The 14436-nt window shown below is 41.5% G+C and overlaps 1 protein-coding gene across 12 annotated transcripts in view; it reads left to right on the forward strand.

Annotated features, from left to right (window-relative positions):
* The window catches only part of GRIK1 (glutamate ionotropic receptor kainate type subunit 1), a 466650-nt gene that overhangs the window by 394852 nt on the left and 57362 nt on the right, over positions 1–14436 (forward strand). For 6 of the 12 annotated variants that reach the window (XM_059885294.1, XM_059885300.1, XM_024990213.2 and 3 more), the window contains 3 exons: positions 4919–5026; positions 7718–7762; positions 12831–12944. In XM_059885294.1, coding sequence (XP_059741277.1) covers positions 4919–5026; positions 7718–7762; positions 12831–12944 — 267 coding nt within the window. 12 annotated transcript variants of the gene reach the window in all.

Raw genomic sequence — 14436 nt, forward strand, 5'->3', positions numbered from 1 at the left:
TAGCATATTCTTTAGGTAAAACTTGAATAGCAACATTTTCTTCAAGAAACTGTATCTATCCTGCTGTAGAACTCCTTCTACTAACACTTGACGGTATTCGTGGTGTACAAGTTGTTGGGACAGGGAAATGAAGGAACCGTGCTGTCCCTGTGTTCACACATAGAAATGAGAATACATTTCTGTAAATTTTGTTCTGTGAGAATGACCTGCTAACCAGCCTTCTGCTCACAATCTTGAGTCATTCTCCTTCAGTTCTGCCAAAATGTCTTGCTGTAATGCACACCTGCTCATGACATTCGTAGGCTTGAAACACTCCAGTGATTCCTAAATGTCTGTGAAGCAAAGTCCAAGCCAATGAGTGTGACTCGAAACACCTCTACAAACAGGCACCACTCTCCTTCCCAGGCTCATTTTTCATCATTCCTTACCTCGCACAACGGATCCATGGCAGATACAACTTGTTTTGTGTTTCAGGTTTTACTCAGGCTGTGAATCTTTGTTTGGTCAACTAACTTCTCATCAAATGCTTCACAGGTGGTTCAGTCGGTAAAGAATCTGCCTGCAATGCAGGAGACCTGGGTTTGATCCCTGCATTGGGAAGCTCTCCTGGAGTAGGAAATGGCACCCCACTCCAGTATTCTTGCCAGGAGAATTCCATCAACAGAGGAGCCTGGCGGGCTACAGTCCATGGGGTCGCGAAGAATCAGACACACCGAGTGACTTAACACAGTACAGCATAGCACACTTCTCATCCTTTGAGAGTTCAGGCCTTCTTTCCTCAAAGTACGTTTCCCTGGCCCTTTTTTTTCTTGCAGTTGGGTTAAGTAGGATCCATACTTCTTTCTTCAGTTACTATGTGCAGATTTTTTATCCTCACACGGTGCCTCATTGAAATACATTAATGTGCTTATTCCTAAACTACTAGGTATTCTCTTTCCTGATGCTTCTTGGCACCAAGAAGATGAGAACCAGGAACACCAGTGGTGGAAGCCCCAGTCCCAACAGTCAGAAAGGTTGTTTGTTCCGTGTTCTGTTCAGGCCCTCAATGGATTAGATAATGACTACTTACATTGGAGAGGGCAGTTTGCTCTATTGATTCAAATGGAAACAGCCTCACAGACACACCTGGAGATGATGTTTAACCAGATAACAGCATGCTATGCTATGCTAAATCAATTCAGTCCTGTCCGACTCTGTGCAACCCCATAGACAGCAGCCCACCAGGCTCCCCCGTCCCTGGGATTCTCCAGGAAAGAACACTGGAGTGGGTTGCCATTTCCTTCTCCAGTGCATGAAAGTGAAAAGTGAAAGTGAAGTTGCTCAGTCGTGTCCAACCCTTAGCAACCCTTTGGACTGCAGCCTTCCAGGCTCCTCCGTCCATGGGATTTTCCAGGCAAGAGTACTGGAGTGGGGTGCCATTGCTTTCTCCGGATAACAGCATACTATGACCCAATCAAGTTGACACAGAAAATTCAGCATCATGACTACAAATTTAAAGTCAAGGTTAGACTCATTTATGCTGCTGCTGCTGCTAAGTCGCTTCAGTCGTGTCCAATTCTGTGCGACCCCATAGAGGGCAGCCCACCAGGCTCCGCCGTCCCTGGGATTCTCCAGGCAAGAACACTGGGATGTGTTGCCATTTCCTTCTCCAATGCATGAAAGTGAAAAGTGAAAGTGAAGTTGCTCAGTCGTGTCCAACTCTTAGTGACCCCATGGACTGCAGCCTACCAGGCTCCTCCATCCATGGGATTCTCCAGACAAGAGTTCTCCCCACTCCAGTACTCTTGCCTGGAGACTCATTTATTTATCATATACTTTATGTGTTGAGAGAAATTGCATAAATAGGAAATTATATTTCAGAACAATGAATTTGATGTTAATTTGTAAAATGAAATACAGACGAGACCAGAAAAGACTACACCTGTGAGTACTGACATTAACAGTAATGAAAGCCAAATTCTAGAGTTTTGAATGTGGGGAAGAAAAATAAAAGATGGCTGTAAAAATAATCTCCGTTAAAATGTTAAATGCTTTCAATGTGGTAAGAATTGTATTCAGTTCAGTTCAGTTCAGTTCAGTCGCTCAGTCGTGTCCGACTCTTTGCGACCCCATGAATTGCAGCATGCCAGGCCTCCCTGTCCATCACCAACTCCCAGAGTTCACCCAAACTCAAGTCCATCGAGTTGGTGATGCCATCCGGCCATCTCATCTTTTGTCATCCCTTTCTCCTCCTGCCCCCAATCCCTCCCAGCATCAGGGTCTTTTCCAGTGAGTCAGCTCTTCTCAGCAGGTGGCCAAAGTATTGGAGTTTCAGCTTCAACATTAGTCCTTCCAGTGAACACCCAGGACTGATATCCTTGCAGTCCAAGGGACTCTCAAGAGTCTTCTCCAACACCACAGTTTAAAAGCATCAATTCTTCGGCACTCAGCTTTCTTCACAATCCAACTCTCTCATCCATACATGACCACTGGAAAAACCATAGCCTTGACTAGACAGACCTTTGTTGGCATAGTAATATCTCTGCTTTTGAATATGGTATCTAGGTTGGTTATAACCTTCCTTCCAAGAAGTAAGCATCTTTTAATTTCATGGCTGCCATCACCATCTGCAGTGATTTTGGAGCCCAAAAAATAAAGTCTGCTACTGTTTCCACTGTTTCCCCATCTATTTCCCATGAAGTGATGGGACCAGATGCCATGATCTTAGTTTTCTGAATGTTGAGCTTTAAGCCAACTTTTTCAGTCTCCTCTTTCACTTTTATCAAGAGGCTTTTGAGTTCCTCTTCACTTTCTGCCATAAGGGTGGTGTCATCTACATATCTGAGGTTATTGATATTTCTCCCAGCAATCTTGATTCCAGCTTAAGCTTCTTCCAGCCCAGCGTTTCTCATGATGTACTCTGCATAGAAGTTAAATAAGCAAGGTGACAATATACAGCCTTGACGGACTCCTTTTCCTATTTGGAACCAGTCTGTTGTTCCATGTCCAGTTCTAACTGTTGCTTCCTCACCTTCATATAGGTTTCTCAAGAGGCAGGTCCATTTAAATCTCTCAAAAATCCTGTTTGGATAAACACTGAAGCCTGAGATAACCCAGGTTTAGGTTAAGTAACTTGCTTGAAGTCATACTTCAGAGATTTAAAACCAGCTCTGTGATAAACCCGTACTCTTTCCACTGCATTGCTTCTGCCTCTTGGTCAAAAGGGGAAATATATTCAACAGACACACATGGCATGAACTCTTTGGGTATGGTATAGTCTCAGGATCTTTTTCACGTCTACATATATCTAATGAATTTGGTTAAGTTGGGAGAGGGAAAATAGCTAAGTGCATACAAAGGACTGAATTCTCCTTTATCCTCATTTGTAAGTCAACTCAAATTAGGCAAGGTTATCATGAATAACCTAATGATTGAAGCTCACAACCTCTGGGGCCACCATATTTTATATCATGAAACAACCTAAAATCTCCATTGTGAGTTCTCTGAAGAGCAGACTACTGTGTTTTATCTGTTTTATTGTATTTTATTTGGCTGCACTGGGTCTTCATTGCAGCGCGTGGCTTTCTCTAGTTGCGGAACTCAGGCCCTAGGTCAAGGGTATTTAGTAACTGTAGCATGCAGGCTTAGCTGCACCATGGCATGTGGGATCTTAGGTCCCTGACCAGGGACAGAACCTGTATCTCCTGCATTGGAAGGCAGATTCCTAACCACTGGACTACCAGGCAAGTCCTAAACTACTGTGATTTTTAATTCCTCAAATGATGTTGATATATGCGGCCGCCTGAAAAGTGGCTCTCCCAAAAGATGCCCATGTCCCAGTCTCTGGAATCTGCCATTGTTACCTTATATAAACAAACAAACAAAAAATTGCATATGCAATTAAATGAAGGATTTTTCTTTAAATAGCAAACATTTATTTCTCACAGTTCGGATGCTGGAAGTCTAAGATCAGGGAGGCAGAAGGGTTGGGTTCTAGATGACAGCTCTCTTTCTGGCTTGCAGATGGCTGCTTTCTTGCTGTGTACCTCTCTCATATACCTTTTTCCCCCAGTTTTCTGAGAAATAATTAGCATACTTCACTGTATAGATCTGGGCTTTCCAGGTGGATTAGTGGTAAAAATTCCACCCACCAACACAGGAGACACGGGTTCTATCCCTAGGTCAGAAAGATCCCCTGGAGAAGAAAATGGCAACCTACTCCAGTATTCTTGCCTTGGAAATCTCATGGACAAAGAAGCCTGGTGGGCTGCAGTCCAAGAGATCACAAAAGAGTCAGACATGACTTAGCGACTAAACAATCACTGTATAAGTCTAAGATGAAGAGCGTAGTGGTTTGATTTACATGTATAATGAACTGATTACCACATAGATTCAGCTAGCATCCATCTTTTTTGTGTTTTTATGTTATTTAGTATTCTTTTTTCTCCACTTAAAGAACTCCTTTTAGTATATCTTGTAAGGCAGGTCTAGTGGTAACCAACTTCCCCAGCTTTTGTTTGCTAAAAAAAAAAAACAAACACAAAAAAACCCTTGGTCAATGAATTACATCCTTTTCTCAAAGAACAAAAAGGGGCATTACTTCACCTGGGCAGTCCCTTGAAATGGATTTGGATTGACCTTGGAAAAACAAATATTGTGATTTCCCAGATATTATTTAGTCCATGGGAAGACCATTTTACAGTCAATCTTTCTATACCCTCCCATCCAAAGTATGAAAATGTTAGAACTGAAGAAATAAATGAGTGCTCATAAAATACTGAAGTATTCTGCTATCAAGTTACTGAACTAACACAATGGTTTATAACACCATGATGAAACTGAGCAATTGGATACTGTGATGAACCTGAGGTATTGCAACCTTGACAGTGTTAAGGATTATAAGTGTTAAACAGTAACGCCATGTTCCTTTTGTCCATAGGCTCAGTGGGATGGCTTGACTGGGCGTATCACCTTCAATAAAACCGATGGCTTGAGGAAGGATTTTGATCTGGACATTATTAGTCTCAAAGAGGAAGGAACTGAAAAGGTAACCTCCTTGATGATAAATTTGGAAATTACAAAAGAACACCTCTTGTGCATTTTACTTGCACAACAAGTACAGGAATGATGAAGCTATTTTCCCAGCCTATTCATTTATGTCCAGTTTTCTAGCTCACTCTCTCTGATCTGCAAATTGATGTTGATGTACTAGACTCTTAAATTGTGTGTGTTATCAACAGCAATGCTAATGGCTACATAGTGCTTGGCATATTTACAAGCATACATACAGCCCTAGGGGTGGGGATCATTAGCCCCTTATTCCACAGGTTCTAAGAAATTGAGCTCAGACTTGGAAAATCAGAAGCTGTCAATGATTTATCTTTGGAATGACACCCAAGGGTCAAAAGTGAATTTTAATTGTACTCCATTTTGAGATGGGTGACAGAGGACAGAATGAAGCAGAATGTAAAAGGCTTACTGAAGCAAACTAACTTTACATCCTTTATTTTATGAGGAAATATGCTTTAACAATGTATTTTAATGTTGAGTTTGATTTTAGGATTATTATAGTTGTAATTCTCAACCTCTCAGTGTTTCAAGTTACTATTCAGGGCAATGCAAATGTAAGCTATTTAACTGATTAATAATAATAATAATAATAAGGGACTTCTCTAGTGGTTCAGTGGTTGACTCTGCACTCACAGTGCAGGGACAAGGGTTCAATCCCTGGTCAAGGAACTAAGATCGCACATGCCATACAGCATAGCTAAAAGATAAAATAATAATAATACAAATATTTTAAGAAATAATAATAATAAAAGAATTTGCCTTCTCTTTATTACATCAATTTAGTATTCACAATATATTTCGTGAATTCACTATATATTGGGATAATTAACACCTGTAGTGAAGACGTTAACTTTTAGAACCTTAAGGATAAAAGATCTTGAAACCCTCCCCGCCTCCGGCCAAACAATTGTCTGAACACCTAAACTCTATAATCCAGTGTTGTTTTTCTTTGTTGTTTGTTTTTTTTCACTTTTAGTGGACAAAAAGTTATGCTTAATGTAAAAGAACATCTCTGGGAACAATGTTTTACTTTGGGGGTGATTTTTTAAATGAGATAAGGTTTCCATTTCTGTTTTGTTGCTTTTGTTAACTGAGACACATTTGGAAAAATAAAAAAAGGAAGTCACTCAGTCATGTCTGACTCTTTGGGATCCCATGGACTGTAGCCCGTCAGGCTCCTCCTTGCATGGAGTTCTCTAGGCAAGAATACTGGAGTGTGTTGCCATTTCCTCCTCCAGGGGATCTTCCCAACCCAGGGATTGAACCCAGGTCTCCTGCACTGTAGGGACACTCTACCATTTGAGCCACCAGGGAAGCCACTGAGACACATTTGCCCCACTGCCAAATAGCTTATTTAAAACAAAGAAAGATGAATCAGGCTGAATGTGAAAGGTAGTCTCTAGTGTTGAAGAGCTTGAGGAAAATAATGAGTCCACAACTTTGAGAATCCATATTAGTCACGCAAGTTTCCCCTTGCAAAAATGCCCTCTTTCTTCATCTCTTCTCTTCCTCTGTCTCTCTCTCCATATGTGTCTCTGCCTCTTCCTCTGTCCGTCTCTCTTTGCCCCTCTCACTTCCTCTCTGCCTCTCTCTCTCTCATTTCTTCACTCTGATTCCCTCTTCTGTTAGTTTGACGCACTCTGACAGAGCACAAGGCACCCACCTAACTTCTGTAATGGAATGTGGACGTTGGGCTGCAGGGAACAAAAGGGAAGAAAATCATACTTGTTGCAGACTAAAAGGCAATAAGAGCTCTTTTTAAAAGAAAATGTCTGCTTATCTGTACATGCTTCTCTGCCTCCCTCTCCACTGCACTGACAGACCGAACAGCAGGAGGAAGAAAGTCTGTTAAGGAAACATCTTTTTGGCTCAGGCTTGTGATGAAATAGATGGAGCTACTGTTATGCTCTCCCAGCTATGCATACACGGCAATATTGTGCACATTCTAGTGGTGTTTTTCTAACAAAGGCAAAATCGAATTAGATGAAAGTGTTTTCTCAATTTGTTTCTCAACTCTTCATTGTTTGCAATAACTTTTCTTTCTTCAGGTGACTTGGGCTCAGTTCCTGAGAAAGCTGACTGAGCCTTAAGGCAGTGAGCCATCCTATCGCTCTCAGTCGGCAAGGGAGGAAATGCCCAATCTTTTCATGTCAGCCTCGTGCGGGGTCCATAAGGAAAACTGTTAAAAAAAAAAAAAGCCTATTTTCTCACTTTCACTCAAGTTTCTAATGCCAAGAAGCATCTAGTCAAAGAATAATAAGCACACTTTCTTCTCACTAAGGAATAATGTGTGTGTGTGTGTGTGTGTGTGTGTGTTGTTTGAATCTGGTTATAAATGACTTTGACAGGAATGATGAAGACCTTAAGCTCTGCAGCATAGGTGTGCATATTTGAAAGAATTTTGCCTTTTTTTTTTTTTTGGCATGCAAAAGCAAAAGTGAAAATCAGTTTCCACCACCAAGGAGAAGTAACTTCTGTAGGATTCAAGTACTTGGTCCATGTCTTTCCTGTACCTATTCTCAGGCTTTCTGTTGAATGAACATTCAAGATTCCAAACAATGGGTGGGGGGGTGTGAATCTGTTAGCACTCACGTGCCATGATGCCTTTTGGCTTCCATGCTCCATTTTAATTAAGTGCTATTTTTATTTTTCCCCTCTGAAAACCAAGGCTGCTGGCGAAGTGTCTAAACACTTATATAAAGTGTGGAAGAAGGTTTGTACATGGAGAAAACCTGCAGGAAATCTGGGAGTGGGGTGGAAAATACCAAAGGAAAAGCCTGCATCCTTCCAGTTTTGTCAGACCAGTAGCTCTCCAATTGCAGTTTAGAGGCGAAATTCCACTTAAAGGGAGAACACGGGTGACTGAATATGTTGTCTCTCAACAACATTGCCTGGCAATTGAAACAGACTTGAGGTGGATTAAATAATGATGGATTAAATATTTCCCTCTAGATTATTTTTGTTTCTCCCGGGTAGGACCAGTCCCTGTTAGGACTAAAAGCAGGTAGCTGCAACAGAAGCAAACACTGGTCCATTTATATTCTTTCTTGGCTCTAAATATTTTTTTTTCCCTAAGGGGGAAAAAATACAATAGATTTGATTCATCAGACTAGTCAGACAGGCTAAGGCTCCGAGGGGCCGGGACATCTCCTTCAATGTCACCACCACAAAATATATGAACCATTTTCAGAAATTCCCTTTTATTACACACCATCTTCATTTTATGCAGACAAACAAAACCTTGTCAGTACATATTGTTTCATAATTTGCTTTAGAACCACAGTTTCCAGAGGACAAAAACATTAGAGATTTTGCAAAGGAAATGAGATTGTCTTATAAATCATAGCACCTACTACTTCACAGCTTATTGTACAGTATTATGTTGTCAATGAATGTGCACAGATTTATTATAGATGCAAAAGTTAGACATTACAAACATTCTGATCAGGAAAACGTCCCAGTGATATGCAAACATTGTCTTTCAATCTATCTCCCTCGAACCACTTGCTGAACCACCTGCTGATTGACATATGGACCTTAAATTACTCCAGGTTGTTCAACTTGGACAGTTTTGTCAGGTTCACTTTCATCTTTTGAATTATGAGTTAAGTCACAGGAAGTGTAAACAGTTTCTCCCTGTAGTCAGAAGCCTTGTCTCCTCCGTTTTGGAGCATACTCAGATGAGCTCCAAAATGTCCTGCTTTTAAGTTTAAATAAGCACAGGTTTAATAACCTTGTTTTAAGTTTTGATGAATCTGGCTACCAAAGGCACAAGGAGGACAATCCCATCTCCTCTATGCTAATACACAGATGAACCTAACTGGTACCCAGAAAAAAGCTTATTACACTAATCCAGCTTGAGACTCCAGGCATTTTCTGCAATGTTGAATTAATTCAAACCAAATATCCTTGGGAATGAAATCCAAGTCCTGAAATCATTCTCAGGGGAGGGGAATGTCCTTTATTTGTCACTAAACTGCAATAATCGCCCCCACTTCCCAAGGATGCACTTCTTGGCTTTCCTCCATGCCTGTGTGCCTCTTCCTTCTGCTGACCCATTGTTGCCACGCTGCAAGCTGTATATACTGTGGTGTGCTGTTTTGTGTTATGACTGCTCATCAACAATTTGCAGTAATCTGAGTGCTAGCACAGGAGACCTGTTGAGACCCAACCAACACACTGTCCTCTCCCTACAAGATTCTACCTTACAGCAGAAGGATTCACCCCATTGCATTCTAATTCCAAAAGCTCTTCTCTACACGCCTACGTTTTTCAGTCGAGAACAGTCTGCCTGAAGTTCTTTCCAAGAAAAGGATATGGCGGTCTTTACAAAGCTCATCACTAAAATATATGTTTATAAAACTCATCATACAGGAAACAGAGTCACCTCTTTCCCCTAGATACTTTATGTCACTCAGCAATTTTGGATTTTGAGTTTACATGAATCACACACCAGGTTTGAGAGATGGATCTTAGTCACTTCCTGAGCATTCCCTTTGTCACACTACCTTTTTTTAAAAGGGCTTGCTTAATTGCATTTAAGTCCTCATTTTCAAGTGCTTTCCTTTGTTGTCCTAGATGATAAATGACTGCTCCCTCATGCCAGTTTACAAAGTGAGAGAAGACAGGACCAGACTATTTAGTTTTTGAGTGTTCCTCCCCACAAGTAATTGATCCACCTTCCACTGCTTCTCACTGGTAAATTACTGCTGACCACTTTTGCTGTACAGTTTGAAAACTAAGGTTCTGCTTCTTCGAGGCAATCCTCCAAAGTCGGAGGACAGGACTGAAATGCTAAATATCCAGGCACCTGGTTAACTGAAGCCCTCCCACCAGAGCTTAGTGACCGAACAACTACCTCCCAGCACGGATGAATCATGGGAGCTTGCTTTTTCAGAAAGAAACATTTGTTAATGTGTTATTTTACTTCAGTTAAATAAAAGGTAAAGCCAGTTGACAACTTTGGTTTAAAAGACACACATAACCCTGTATGCAAACATAGACACTCTACTTGCTTTGCTGATTAAAAAGTTTGAAAATACAAGGCTGAGGTCATTCAAACCTCATATGTAAACTCTCCACTTCCCATGAATCGCTTGATCTTTACTTTTTCTTGATATTCTTTTAGTCTAGATTTGAGGACACTTCTGTTACACCAACAGTAGGAAAAATTCTTCTTCTTTTTCTTATTTTATGGAGGAAAGTCTACACTGATTGGTACTTTGGGACTCATTAGGTTACAAATGCAGCAGCAATGATATCATACCTTCCACACTTTTTAGTGAGGCTGGTAAAAGAAACAAAGCCAGATGTTAAGCTGTGGGATGTATTTGTCTACAATTTCAAGTTTGTATTTTAAAAGAGAGTGATGTTGCAAGGCCAATCAGCCATGCCATTTCAAATATTAGTGTAAGTCTTTTAAACACTTGACTTTAATAGAAATAAGAGTTACTGAGAACACACTTCACTACTTAACAAATTGGCTAAAATGCAGTTTTTTCCCTCCAGCTTTCAATATTTAATTAAAAATTAGGTTCCCCTCTCCCTAGTGCCTAAGTCAAGGTTTAATTAAAGACAGCAAGGGCCCAATTGAAACACAGTCTTCATAGAGTTAGAATTCAACTGTTTACAACCTAAAACATAGTTTTGGCTAAAAATTCATAGACTCCCTACTGTAGTTAGTCTGAGATATATTTCCTGGAAGCAAGGGTCCCTGCCCCAAAAAAGTGAGAAGAGGAGTGGAGTTTAGAAGAGAGGGAAGAAAAAAAATTTCCCTTTTTCTTGAGTTCAAAGCCAGACAAAGAAAAGCAAAGGTTCTTTGACCAGCAGGCATGTGTTTCATGCATTCTAAGTGATGGATATTACACTTGATCCTGGAAAGACTGAATGGTCATTAAAGGTGTTATCCTACAGCTTAATCATACCTCTAGTACTCTCTCTGCAGACAGGATCAAAATACTTTCAAATGCAAAAACTACCCCCAAACCCCATTTACCTAGACCTGTCTCCTTATTTCACTATCTAACTATCCCTTATTAAGTATAAAAAGAAGACAGTAAAATTCAAATAGTTCACACTGATGAACAAATCTGTAATAATCCTTGAAACTACCTCAAAGAATTTATATTTCTAAAAAGAAAATTTGTTGAGCTAAATGAATTTTCAGCTGCTGCATTTGGGCAGTAAATCAAAGTAAGCAAATAGAAAAGGAAAGAAGCCTAACATTTCTACAGGTGAAATTTTATTTAATCATCAGAAAAGTTCTATTGTCTCCATTTTACTGGTAGGGAAATTAACTTCCCCATGATCACACTGCTGGTAAATTGCAAAGTTAGAATCTGGACAAGAGTCCATCTGAAAAGCTCATACACTGTCCAGCCAGCCCAATGTCCTCCCAATGGAAGAGTATATTTAGAGATCAAGCTTGGGTCTACCCTGTCCATTGCAGACTGCATCCAAGTATTGGTGTTCCTAAACTGTCCCTGTTTTTCATAGCTCCTTTGTCAGCTTATAAATTTCAAAGAAAAGGGATTTTACTAATGATTCCAAGTTCTTTCATAACAGGGCAAGCTTAAAGAAATTACTGGAGCGACCATTTTTATGTCCTTTATTGTGAACATTCCTTTATTGTTAACATTCATGCAGCTCTTAACATATACTAGTACTTTCACAGACATTTACTCATCTGATGGTCTCCACATCCTTATAAATTATTTTATAGGTAGAGATCCAGAGCTCAGAAAGGTTAGCATCTTGTCCAAGGCCACCCAGCAATCAGGTTTGCATTCCACCTCACTAGGCTGTCAGCAAATGCTTCCAAAAGACTTCAGACAAACAGCCAGTTCCCTAAGGCCCTGCTCCTAGATTGCCCCTAGAGGCAGAACAAATCAATCTACTTCTACAGACTCTAATAACCCAAGAGTGAGGTGGCCACGGGTGGAAATTGGGGTTACCATTTCTTAAAAGAACAAGAGGCTTCACTGACTGCCAATCACAATGGTTGCTTCTGTGACAGAAAGATCAATAAGCAATAGAAGTAATACCTTCACTAAAGGCATTCATGGTCAAGTGAACAAAGAAGACAGAAAAATAGATGATAAGAACAGAAGAAGGTCCGTTAACAGAGGTACAAGGGAGCTACGAACAGAGCTCTACCAGCGCCCACGGGAGACGCCCTTACCCAGCGCTAGTTCCTCGATGATGGACCTAGAACGTGGTCTCCTGCCCATCCACACTTTTTGTTCCATTTATCTTTCCCCTTTAGATGCCCAGCTTCTTCACTGTCCATCCTGCCTCCTCCGTCTCATTTCTCATAAGTTTTAAAGGCATTGATGGTAATACTTCGGCAACATAAGATCTGTATCAGTCTAATGTAAGCTCCACCAGAGCAGAAGTCTTTGTCTCTTTTGTTCATTGCTATGTCCTCCAGTGCCTAGAAGAATCCCTGGTTTATAAGTCAGTGTTCAACAAATACGTATTGGAAGAAAATCTGATACTCGTTTACTAATTCTTAATTTAGAAAAGAACATTGAACTTAATAAATTAAAAAGACCTCCCGTACCTGCACTCTACATAGCACAGATTTTCTGTTCCACATACGCAGTTGTTCTTCCATTGTTTCATTTTCCCACATGTAGCAGCTTCCCCTGTAATGGTGCCCTGGTGTCCTCTTCCCAGACTACGAGCTTTTGTGCCCATTCCTGGTGTAGAAGGGAGCTCTCTTTAGCATAAGCGCCGTCACTGACAGTCCAGCAGCCTCTGATGTGATGTGTTCTGTGTAGATTGGGATTTGGAACTCCAACAGTGGGCTTAACATGACGGATGGCAACAAAGACAGGTCCAATAATATCACCGATTCTCTTGCCAACCGAACACTCATCGTCACCACCATTCTGGTAAGTTGAGTCTGTGGAATCCAGGGCATCTGATCGAAACTCCTACTCTAGACCTTGAAGGGTTCCTCAGCTATCTTTTTCATGCCAACACCTCTGTCTGTAAAAGTCTGTTTTAATTGGGGCACTAAAAGCATATATTTACATATATCTGTAGTGGACTGAATTATCCACTTTCAATGTTGTTCTGAAGCTCTCTAGTCTCCAGTCCATGCTCAGCGATGTTCTGCTCCACTCTATAGTCCTACCCAGATGATTACCCTTGCTCTCTGGCTGCTGGTTGGTTTCAACCAAGGGGAGATTCTGGTAAAAGACCAGGGAGGTGGATGGAGTAAGAGATGCAAGGAAAGGTCTTCCCCTGCTTCCCAATGGTATTGTCAGAACCTCTGTCCTTCACAGCCACAGCATCTCTCCGGTCACTGATCCTGCTTCCATACTCTACCTGCATTGCACACATGGACCACTCTTTCCTCCCTTCCTGCCTTAGCTTTAGCCTTAGCGGATCTTCCCGGTTGACACTAGTGGTAAAGAATCTGCCTGCTAATGCAGGAGACATAAGAGATTTGAGTTCGAGCCCTGAGTCAGGAAGATCCCCTAGAGGAGGAAATGGCAACCCACTCAAGTATTCTTGCCTGGAGAAGCCCATGGACAGAGGAGCCTGGTAGGCTACAGTCCATAGGGTCGCAAAGAGTCAGATGCGACTGAAGCAATTTAGCACAGAGGGTCGACATCCCACTATTACTCTTACCACCATCCCTGTTGGTTGCTTTTGAGGCAGGAGACAGATGGGCTCCAGGTTAGACATTTATAACCAGCCTCCTGTTTATAGGACTTCCCAGGTGGCACTCATGGTAAGGAATCTGTCTTCCAGTGCAGGAGATGTAAGAGACTTGGGTTCAGGAAGATCCCCTGGAGAAGAGCATGTCAACCCACTCTAATATTCTTGCCTGGAGAATCCCATGGACAGAGGAGCCTGGAGGGCTACAGTCCACAGGATCCCACAGAGTCAGACACAACTGAAGCAAATTAGCATCCATGCGTGCACCCCTGCTTATATTTCATGGGGCAGGAAAAATGGGCTTCAGGCCTGACCCTTAAAACTGGCCTCCTGTTTGCATTGCCTGAGACAGGTCAGTGGACTCCAGGTTAGGCATTTACATACAGCCTCCTAGTTTGCTCTCTGAAATGGAAGTAACAACAGAAGCAGGGATAAATACCCAGGCTTTGTCTCTTGTGGACACATTAGGAGAGCAATCATGCAGGAACAGAGAGGGACTAAACCTTGCCTGAATAAAGGATCAAGAGATCACATAGCCCCTCTCCTTGGGGCAAGGGAGACAGTACACCTGTGCATAGAGGCTCCTTGGGGATCAAAATTCAGGGGATGCCAGGCCATAATAAGTCTTGCTTCTCTCCTCCCAGATGCCTTTGCATGGAAATCCATCTTTTCCAGGCGCACCTAGGAGAAGGTCCTGAGACAAATTAGCTGGGGAGC

The sequence above is a fragment of the Bos taurus genome, chromosome 1 (genome assembly GCF_002263795.3).
Source record: "Bos taurus isolate L1 Dominette 01449 registration number 42190680 breed Hereford chromosome 1, ARS-UCD2.0, whole genome shotgun sequence".
In the NCBI taxonomy this organism is placed as follows: Eukaryota; Metazoa; Chordata; class Mammalia; order Artiodactyla; family Bovidae; genus Bos; species Bos taurus.